The sequence below is a fragment of the Solanum pennellii genome, chromosome 10 (genome assembly GCF_001406875.1).
Source record: "Solanum pennellii chromosome 10, SPENNV200".
In the NCBI taxonomy this organism is placed as follows: Eukaryota; Viridiplantae; Streptophyta; class Magnoliopsida; order Solanales; family Solanaceae; genus Solanum; species Solanum pennellii.
The window spans coordinates 730,137-741,104 of record NC_028646.1 but is presented as its reverse complement, the minus strand read 5'-3'; the positions used below and the strand labels follow the sequence as shown (position 1 = coordinate 741,104).

Here is a 10,968-nt window from a genome sequence, read left to right as displayed (position 1 = left end):
GGGGGGGGGGGGAGGGGGGAAATCTAATGTCATTCTTAACAAAGTTCCAATAGATCAGCCAACAAAGAAGGGAGAAAGAAACATTTTTTTAGAATAACTCAACAAAGTTTCATTAGATGTACAATGTCCTCGAGCAGTTACACTATAAACTGTCAAGATATAAAATATGGTAATAACACAATCGAACAAAATTTTGTTAGATGTACATATGTGTATGGTAATCTCCCAGAAAAATAAAGGGCTTAAAGATTGCCTAAACAAATCCATTTGGTCTCTCACCACTTTTGGCAGATCTCTTCTGTAGGTCTGCGTCGTAATGGGCAAAGGCAGCATCCAAAGCCTGCGGAAAAAACGTATATTTCCATAAGATTCAAAATTAATAGAAGAACTCCAACAGTAAGCACTTTAGAGAACATAAAATGTCTGTGTAACATGGTTTGAAAACTAGGCAGGACCACGAATATTCATGCAACTGTCCTGCTGCAAGAGCATTCTCGAACTCTACTATTGATGTCGTGAAGTTAGAAGTTTACCTGAAGCATTGGCTGTACAAGAAGGGAAACTTGGTGTCTGACATCTGATTGCACAGATTCCTTGATCTCCTGAACATCAACAGAAAATTTCAGAACTTAACTCATAAAAAAAACTTCATTTCCCCTGTACATCTGCCCTACCACAAAGAATTTCCAACCAGCAAGCACCTGGTTTGGTTTCCGATGTCTTCTATTGTTTTACTTCATTGTTCACCCTTAGACCCAAACTTGATTTGTTCGTAGTAATTTAGACCCAAACTTGATTTGTTCTTAGTAATTTAAATTTTCCTGTTATTACTACGTCAATCTTCTCTCAAAATAAAAAAGCAACGAGAGATCATCAATACCTTGATGAAATGGTTTCCTAAGAACTTCAAAAGAAAAAGAAGTCACATTCAAAGATCTATGGAGTGTTTTACTAAAATGCCCAAACTGTTGATGTTTTCTTATTGTTACGAATGACATTGTTCTATCATGAACTATTTTGTTTCCCAAATCACCCTAAACATTGTATTTATACCAAACCAAGCTTAGTCTAAATACCACCGTTGATTTGTCTTCTGCTCCACATTATTCACAAATTTGTACCCAAAGATGAAATTGAAAATAGTCGCACAACAAATTCAACACAGGCCATGCTTTGTTTTTGGTGCATTAGAGGTTTAAAAGGAAAAAAAGGAAGAAAGTAAAGAATCTGCAATGAAACTGTAAAAGGGGAAAGGTCCACAAGTGCATATTTATACATTTCTAAAAGATCAATACCTGCAACTTGGGATATATCTGAGACATTGCATCCTTTAACCTAGTCACCTATCAAATAATGAGGATTAGAAACACTTAAGGGATGATTGATTCAATATAAGAAGGAAAAAACAACGAAAAATTACAAAAATGTCATGTTATCACAAGATCAAATTAAATTCAGATAGTATGTGCATAGTTAATACATAAGATGCACCCAAAATTTGGAAATACCAGACAATTAAAATAAGTAAAACTGCCTAAACACTAAATCTTTCTTTCGGACCATATAACATAATTTTGCTGGTGACAAAAAACAGCCTAATACAATTTTTACCCTTATATAAAGCCCAATACAACATTGATATTCAAAATATTACCTTGGCGTAGAAATATTTTGTCGTTATTGGATAAGATGACCAGAAGTGCTTCAATAATTCCTGAATTGATGTCCAATGCTAGAAGTACAAAAAAAATCATCATTTGTCATTGCTAACAGAATTTAAGAGCTGTAATGAAGTCCGGACAAAGATTTTAGATTCAGAATAAACAAAATCACCCTGTAAAACAACTCACAAGTAATAGCTCATTTTTAGTTGCATTAGGCAACTGATCTAACACACTCTCATGGGGATTCTTTCCCAGATGATATTTTGTACTTGAGATATTCTGACTTAGCAAGTTGAAAACCTGTAATCAATGATTTATAGTTCAACTTCTCCATTACAATATGATATTATTGGATGAAAATATCCTAACTTCAAAAAAAAGTAAAAATACCTTGAGAGCTACTTCGGGACTAATTATTGGTTCAATCAATCCTTGAGAATTTATCTCAGAGATGGAGTCCTTCAAGGAGCAAAAGGCTTCTTCTTTGCTCACACGAAATTTCAACTGTCTTATCCCTGTTTCAGCATCTCCCAAAGCCTTTATTGCATTTGCTTGCTGAGAATCAAAGTAGTCTCTAGGATCCTGATTTAGGAAAAAATTATATATCTAATGAAAATCATGGTTGATGTGAGCAGAACAAAAGCAGAATTGATGAACACCATACCTTGATACTTAGCAATGCAACTGGTGGGTCTCGAGGTCCCTGAAGATCCTCAATCTCAGCTACTCGAGAAACTTTTTTTACGCGTTCTCTATATGCATTCTCATCAGACACTTCAGTAGCTTGTTCAGCTGCTCCACCAAATGCAATGAGTTGTATAAGCTTTTTCCGGGCTTGGAACCAGAATGAGATAAATGGACAACTGTATAAGTAGTAAATGCATTTTACCCTGATTTGTCCTGGTGAAAGCTTCAGCAACAGATCTTGTGTCACCCAGCTCAACATCTTCCCGGATTGATGAGACAATAAGAAGGAAAAATATCAAGTCAAATATGAAACAAAACCAACTCAATCAAAGGCAGCCAGAACCACTAATACATCATGAAAGGTTCTCCTAACCCGTCTCCCTCTCCCAACCCTAAGCAATAGACATCAAAGACATCCACATAGAAAAACATTAATAATGCATAACAAAGAATCGGTAGTGTACATACAAAATTCATTATCATTTTGCACAAAGGTGCCGTCAATAGAGACAACTTCAGTCTGCTTCACAATTTGTCTCAGATGAGAAAGAAATTTAAAGGAACTTAGTCAGTTACAGTGGAATGATGCTATTGATAGAGCTTGTTAAGAGACGCTTACCTATAACTCTTCCTTGAAGAACCACTGCTGCATGCTGATTGAGGTATTGTGAGAAAGACCTTTTGAATGGTTCATACTGTGGTTCTAGAATCTCCTTAGTTTCACCCTGAGGTAGTCCATGATCCTATATTTACCATGACATATAAAAAATAGGTTAGCTCCAATTCTCTTTTAAGGGTTAGATCAAAGAACGTACGAGAACAGCAGGTCCTATCGAAAATAAATGATTAAATTGCATTGCAGAATAAAGCTTCGCTGATGTACCGGGAGATGCATATAATCATCACCTTCATCTGCTTCCATGTCCAGAGTTGGATCCACTCTTCTGATCTGAAAAGAATATAAAATGTAAAGAATTCTGGAAGTTCTTCTCCAGCCATCCCCTCTCAAGGGAAGACGGAGAGAGAGAGAGAGAGAAGAGGGAAACAACAATACTCAGTGGAAGTTCTTTTAGGATGGAATTTGTTAGAAAACAATGAAATAGTAAATATCTGGTGGAATACCTTCCTCCGAGCTTCAGAAACTAACATATCATCTTGCTTCAAGAAAACTGCAAGCTCCTCATCTTCAGCAGCCTCCGCAGCAGCTGCAACAATGTTTTTTGTACTGTGGAGGTATTCAGCTCTTGAATATTTAGTCCAGAATTCTTTTTCTGACATCTGAGATGGAAAGCAAGAGATGTAACATGCAACTAACAAGATCCAGAATTCAAAAGTCTGATTTGAAGATAAAACTGTAGCATAATTAAATCTCACATAACGTCATTGCTGTTATAGGTGGCTTTGGGAGATTGTTATTACTTAGTAAAGCAATTAAGATGGAAACCTGAAGATGAATTAAACTAAGGGAGCAAAGCCCTGTACCACTCCTATATTCAATTGTAATAGGGAAGGGTTTACCTAAAGCTTCAATGAAAAATGCTTCAATGATCCCAAATTAGTCCGATTTTGGTGACAAGTTAAGCATGCATATCTATCTCAGCATGCTTTTGTGCATAAAAAGCTCACAAGATAAACGGATCGAAATCCAAGAAAATGTTTATAATGCTTGATGACTATATTTTTACCTTGCCAGGAACAAACTTCAGATATGCTTGGCGGACAGCTGGTTTCTCCGCAAAAATCTGAAACAGAATTTACCATATTAGACGAGATTTACAAACAAAGCAATGTTACATATACAGCTATCAATACTTCTTTGTTACAATATACAGAACCTTGAAAAAGCTCAATTGTCACTTTTGTCGTTTAATTCATAAACTAGCCTAGAATAATACTTTAAATAACTGATGGAAGAACATCAGAACTAGAAGAATTAGAAATCCAACAACTAACAGACGAGAGTGAGGCATAAAAGACCCAAATATGAAGTTCTTTTTTTCATCCAACTCTCCTGTGAGTTAGATTTTGATTACTGAACGACGAGCCCGGCTATTAAAAAAAGAGCAAAGAGTCCAACTACATCCTAGATCCAATAAGTTGTGGGGGTAGTGGGCTCTGTAGATCAGAAAGAGCTGCAAATATCGCATTAGCAGTAAAAATAATTTAAATAATTTCAGCCCTAAGTAAAAGAGATTATTAATTAAGTTTTGTAGGTAAAAGCATAGTATCTTTCTGATGTAAATTTCAGAAAATATTTTTTCGATAACAGAGAAATCTGCAAGGACCAGTAGCACGGTTTGAAATCCAGCGGGTAATGGGTCTGACCCTCTATCCTCTCCACTTAATACCAGTGTTCGAACTCATGATGTGCGTGTACCTCATGATAAACACATCATGTGTGTGATCTTACCACTAGACCAAACACCAAATTTCGAAAGATAAATCTTTTAAGCAAGACGAATTCTTAGAGCTTGCTCAACTTCAACGTGCAAACCCTGGAAACTGACTTAGTATATTATTTAAGTTTCTTTCTCTAATTTTCTGGGTCAAAGCATATACTCAAAGTTTTAAGTTGACGTGTTGTCTTCATAGTTTTCCAGATTTCTGTGCTTTATTTTGGTCCAAGAACAAAAACGCAACTTAACATGTTGGATTTGGTTTTGGTTTAGTTTTTTGAAGGATTGGTTTCGAAATGAGCTTCAAAGCATTTCTTGATAATTTCTGAAGCTAAATATATTTGTTTCTAGAAAGTGTGAGATGATCTAATTTTTTCTTTTTGATGACTGTGGTGTTCGGGCCAACTTTCTCGCACCTCGACTAATTCCACCGGATACCTGCCTCAACCACTTCATTGACCACTAGGTCACACATCATACATCATGATCAAATTTTGTTTCCAAAAAATCTAATTTAACCATTTGTGTTTCAAAACAGCATAATCCAAGCAAATCTTACCACACAATTGTTGCCTTCCTTGCTCAAACACATTCCTAGAATCATTTCTTCAAAAATTAAACCATCCATAATCCTAATACTACTTCAACTTTCAGTAGTCACATACAGTTTGCAGCACCCAGCTCATAATACAACAATATTTTTCTTGCTATCTCACTTTCCATAATCCCAATCCTACCTCCACTCACAGTAGTCAAATACAGTTTGCAGCACCCAGCTCAGTATACAACAACTTTTTTATTGCTATATTAATGCTCCTGACTGAGGCTTCTAGCTCGATAGTTCCCTTATCTTTTCACTATTAAATCTCCTTTAATCAGACCTAGTAGCTATTTTCATAATGACTAAAACAAGGAAGCATCCATCCTTTTTTTTTGGTGACAAGGGAAACCCGCAGCCGCTACCCTTTGGGTGCGCACAACGTAAAACCCCCGCTCCTATGCAATAGCTCGCAAACCACATAGGAGAGGTAACCCACACTAGGCAAGCCTGGTGTGACGAGCTCGACCCAGAAGGCAAACCCCTTGCTTTCGCTGGCAAGGGGTTTCGAACTTGAGACCTCCAACATGGAAGTCCCAAGCTCAAACCACTGGGCCACCCCGAAGGGTAAGGAAGCATCCATCCTTGACCTACATCATCTCTACTGTTAACAAGAACAACATAAATTGACTTTGTATGAGCTAAATCTATGCTTCATGCTGTTTCGTTAGACTCAATTTAACCACTTTATAAAACAAAGAATGTTACCTGATGAATAACCTCTGGAGTCAAGTTAAATGTAACTCTGTTTGTCTGAAACAACAATGAAAACAACAGATTGTCAAGCCCAGGTCAGCAATTGGAAGGGGAGAGGGAGAGACGAGACTGCAGACCACATTGTTTCCAATACAAGGTGGTTTAAAGCCAAAATATTTGCATTTTCATCTGCACTAGTAATTTATTTGTAAAAGGAGCCACAAGTTTATCTGTGCATCTAAAGTGGTAATTCCATTACTCAATACAAAAAGGAGACAAGTTTATCACAATACTAAGCACCTTCAGAAATAACAGAAATAGGATCTGATTAGAATTTGAGAAAATCACTATTGCTTAGGCATATCTTGGAGAAGTAAACACAGCACCCTATCAGAAAAAATGGAAGTCATGTATACATGCATATATGGTGACAAACAGACCACAGAGACAAGATCTCCCTCTTACCTGACCATCAGATAATGGTTTTACACTCCACATGTCATTTTTTAAAGCTACTCGCTGTTTTGGCTTCTTATTTTCACTCTGTTCCAGCAGCTTCTGTAATACATTGACAAGATAAAATACTGTTATGGCTACAGAAAGCAGCCACCAACTGCATATGAAGGATTCCAGATATAGCTCAAAACTTTAAGCGAACACAGTGATTTACTATGTTTATGAAAATAATCTATTTAAAGGTCTTTCTACCTACTAACCTTCCTAGCGGCCCAAAATTCAGTCTCTGATAGAATACCTGCAATGACCAATTCCCTGTGGAGATTCTGCAACTCACTGCAACCACTTACACTTTTTAGTGATATCAACAAGACGAGAAATAAAAAGGAGAAGATGAAATGCCAATTTTGGAAAGAAAATTTGCAACAATAACTGCACATTTCAAGTAAAACCGTAACATTTACAAGACACATTTACAACACTAGCTAGCATAACAAAAAGAGATTTAGAAAAGGCCCCCTGCCTGCAAAATTGAACCAGAATAAAATTCCATTCACCTGTTCTCCTGCAGTAACTTAATCCGACGCCCCATTTCTGTTGCACTAAGTTGCTCATCATGTGGAACAGCAGGTTTCTCGGAAGTAGCTTTCCCTATTTCCCCACAAGCTGCAATTGCTGAGGCTGTTCAAGTAAACACAGATTTGTAAGTACAAAACCACAACTTTAAAGTATCAACTTGGAATGTCCAGTGCAGGGTAATCAGATAGTAACTGCATACACTTTAACGAGCTAGCTGGTGTTGAACTAAAAAAAACATTAAACCTTTGAAGAGGCTATTCTCTGATTTTGTTATCTTAACCTATAGAAAACAATGCCAGATGGGCAAAAAAGAATAAAAAGACAGAAAACAAAGTCTTAACTCATTAAAATTTCCGAAAAATCAAACTGTACTTGAAATAATTAATGTCAATTATATACACATGGAATGGAGCATTTAGGCAGCAATATCTTATATTCTGCCCTGCTCAAAATGCTCAAGTTCAGCACCAAGCCAGTTGCACACTTGCACACAGGAGCAAGAGAAGCATGGAGGGAAGTGTTACTCAATATCACGAGAAGGCTGGTCTCAGCCCCTCCCTACCATTTTATATATTGTCTTGCTTTCTCCTTTAAACAAGAATCTACTAAACAACCAATGACTTCATTGAGCTCCAAGTCGATATTTCTGGGCCCAAAAGCGAAGGCCATCGGTGAAATAGGTAAAAACAAACTCAAAGTCTTACTTACATGAATGTCAACATGTTTGATCGTTTGTTATTATTGACAAACAATTCAGAATATTCAAGTACAACCCCATACAGCTAATACATGAAAACAAAGGGCAAACGGATTTGATCACACACCACAAGAAGGAATCAACAATGAGACACGTAAATGAAATGAAGTCCAGTATATTTCAAGTTTTCACATATTTGAAGCAGAATGGTCCACTTGTAGCTGGGTGATGAAACTGATGGATGAGTCAATGAATGTCATAAAGACTAACCAACAAAGTCCCGACACTGGTCACGGTCAGGGAAGCTATCAAATTCGAAAAGATAATTTCCACCCTGAAAATAGTAGAAAATGGATTTAGCTGCAGTACTCAGATAAGTTAGCAGTTTGTAGACTTCACCAGCACTGGGATCAGTCTACTGTTTCTAGACTTGACCAGACATAGAAAGAAAACAGTCACTCTCAAAATAAAGGGCTCACAAGTAGAATGTTTTTCCAAAACATAAATCCAAACCTGAGCTTGTGTGAGATTAAGTAGAGCCTGCTTACTTGAACACTCCTTGGAAGACTTGTGGCCTGAAAAAAGAGAGAAGAGAGAGTCAGCGTGAGAACGGCGGGAGAGAGAAGCTAAGTATCGTGAAGGGAAAAAGGACAGACAAAAGCACCTTTAATCAACTTGAACTCCACATTAAGCTTTGTAGTTAATGTTGGATCATTCGGCATAAAATAAAACCGTTCCTTGGTCTACACACAATTAAAAAGACAAACTAGAAAATCAACGGTTGGTTGCATAACAGCTGTAGTAGAATCTACCATACAGAATCTGAAATTCATAGTTCATACCGTCTTTTTTTTAACACATAGTTCATATCATCTTAAAGAGGAATCTTTATTGTTGAATCCATAACCCGATCAGAAATTGTGCTTTTTTATTGTTAGAAATTGTGTTCTTTTTTCAGATTAATGCACCCACCCACCCCCACCCACCCACCCCACCCCAAAACCCCTAACCAGTTGTCCAACAGTTACCTTTCCCACTTTTGATCCATCGGTGATGCATACCCCATCCTTAAGATTGGATGTGGAAAGTCGTTATTGTCGAAACTGCATTTCGTTAATGCAAACAAAAATAACAATAATACCTCCCGCACACTGGTAGTGATGGACGTCAACTATATGAATGTTTAATATCCATTCTACTCCATTTGTAAACTAGTAAAGGAGATTATGTTAATACATAGAATGAGACACACCATCTGTTTTAAGCAGTAGTCTTCTGATGGGTAGAATAAATAGATACTCTTTTGCAAAAAAAAAAACCCATTTATCTCACATACTTCTTTAAACTTGTTTACCAGTCAATAAACAGACCATTTCATGTTCTCTCTTTTTCCACCTCTTCCTACGAGCTCAGCATCACTTGCAACACTGTTATTGTTATTTGTTCAATCAATAAACTATGTCGTCGGTCATATGAATCCTCTATATCAGTTTGGCTCTATTTTCCTTTAGAACCATTGTGGCAAACCAGTACGTTCACCTCAGCTAATTAATTGGGTACCTGCTACCTCCCACCAACACTAAGTATTCTTTATCAATAAACTTGTTTACAATCAATTATCAGACCAGTTGATGTTCTCTCTTTTCCCACCTCTTCCTACCAACTCAGCATATCATTTGCATTGATATTATGTTATTTGTTCAATCAATCAGCTATGTATCAACCCCAGAACAATTTATGTCAGTCATATGAGTCCTCTATATCATTTTGGGTCTATTTTTTAAAATAACTTAACGTCCAGGCCAGCTTGTGCTCGCCTAAACTAATAACTAATGTTATTGTTGTTGGTTTTTTTTTCAAACAGTCACAAGCTACACTCTACCCTCCCCAAACCTAGACTACACTAAGTTTCTTACATTGTTATTGCTGTTTTTTTCTTCAGAATTGAGCATATCAAACAACCATACATCTCAATCACAACGTAACAAGCCAATAATCAAATGAGGTGGAAAAGAAAATACCAATTTCAAAACGCCAGGGACGCCAGGAACCTTGACTGAAGTTTTGTACTTGGCACGCTTAACCACCTTACCATCGGCCATACTGGGTGTTCAAAAAATCAAATATTTTCACTAATACATCAACAAAAAAAATTTAAAAAATTGGGTATTACGGATTCTTCTATTGAGGATCTATCTACTCCAATACTTCGAATTCAGCAATGACACCATTTTCTCCCCGAACAAGGGCAAATACAGAGTCGGAAAATGGGATTGAGATACAGTGATTTATGGACGGTGAAGATCTAGGGTTCCGATGGATGGGGTTTAGAAGAGATCAATCAGTATCTGTGTATACATTTTGCTTTTTTCTATATAGAGGAGTGATTCCTCAATAAAATTGCTCAAAAGTTAAAATTATATATAATTTAAAAAAAAAAGTAAATAATATACAAAAATAAATGGGAAATTTACATAAATATACTATAATAAAAAAATATTTACTATTTTTAGCAATAATATTTTTTAACTTGATCGCTTTTAATTCATTTATAATACAAGTTTAATATATATTACAAAGAACAATTTATTATTCACATATAATACAAGTTTTAATGATATATAATATATTTATCACACATTTTAATTCATTTATAATACAATGTGTCAAATTATTACCAAACAAACATTATATATTTCAAAAAACAATTGTAATTCATATATATTGCATACATAATTCACTTTTAATTCATATTGCAGAGTTAACATAGTATTGCTATAAATGGTAATAAACAAAAAGTATCGCTAAAATCAGTAATTATTTATTAAAATGTACTAATTCATGTAATTTTTCCAAAATAAATCAATAAACAAGATAATTGCATTATTTATTATATATACATAAATTAACTAAATTGTACCGAGCGAATTATATATTAAAAGATTCAAATATTAGATTTTATATCTAAAGTTTAGAAAAGATTAGAGGTAATTTCGAGATTGAATACTCAATGTATATTTGTCATATAGTTAAGTTATTTTGAATGTATCATAACGTATATTCAATCTTATTTTATGTATATGCATAGCAATGTTGTATAATCAGTGTATACTTTCTATTAGTTTTGACGAATTATAGTTTGTGTGTACTCACTTTGACTTTTGGTTGTTTTTACGTAAATGCAACATAATTATA

At 35.5% G+C, this 10,968-nt stretch overlaps 1 protein-coding gene across 1 annotated transcript; it reads right to left on the bottom strand.

Annotated features, from left to right (window-relative positions):
- Positions 1-71: 71 nt before the first annotated feature.
- Positions 72-10,169, bottom strand: LOC107031834 (general transcription and DNA repair factor IIH subunit TFB1-1). The gene is made up of 20 exons (XM_015233320.2): positions 9,795-10,169; positions 8,438-8,516; positions 8,287-8,348; positions 8,044-8,107; positions 7,055-7,178; positions 6,758-6,833; positions 6,507-6,599; positions 6,054-6,098; positions 4,037-4,093; positions 3,474-3,629; positions 3,235-3,300; positions 2,971-3,094; positions 2,554-2,610; positions 2,329-2,456; positions 2,055-2,246; positions 1,851-1,964; positions 1,655-1,732; positions 1,296-1,343; positions 534-602; positions 72-340 (listed from the first exon to the last, which is right to left on the bottom strand). Exons 1-20 carry the CDS (start codon positions 9,873-9,875, stop codon positions 254-256), a joined length of 1,800 nt encoding a protein of 599 aa, XP_015088806.1. The 5' UTR covers positions 9,876-10,169; the 3' UTR covers positions 72-253.
- Between the last annotated feature and the right edge of the window lie 799 nt (positions 10,170-10,968).

What these genes read in the sequence shown, in the direction of transcription:
- LOC107031834 (XM_015233320.2), bottom strand. Translation starts at nt 9,875, where the DNA reads ATGGCCGATGGTAAGGTGGTTAAGCGTGCCAAGTACAAAACTTCAGTC. An exon ending in GGAGTTCAAGTTGATTAAAG is followed by an intron (nt 8,349 to 8,437) that starts GTGCTTTTGTCT and finishes CTCTTTTTTCAG; the next exon opens with GCCACAAGTCTTCCAAGGAG. An exon ending in TTGTACAGCCAATGCTTCAG is followed by an intron (nt 341 to 533) that starts GTAAACTTCTAA and finishes TTTTTTCCGCAG; the next exon opens with GCTTTGGATGCTGCCTTTGC.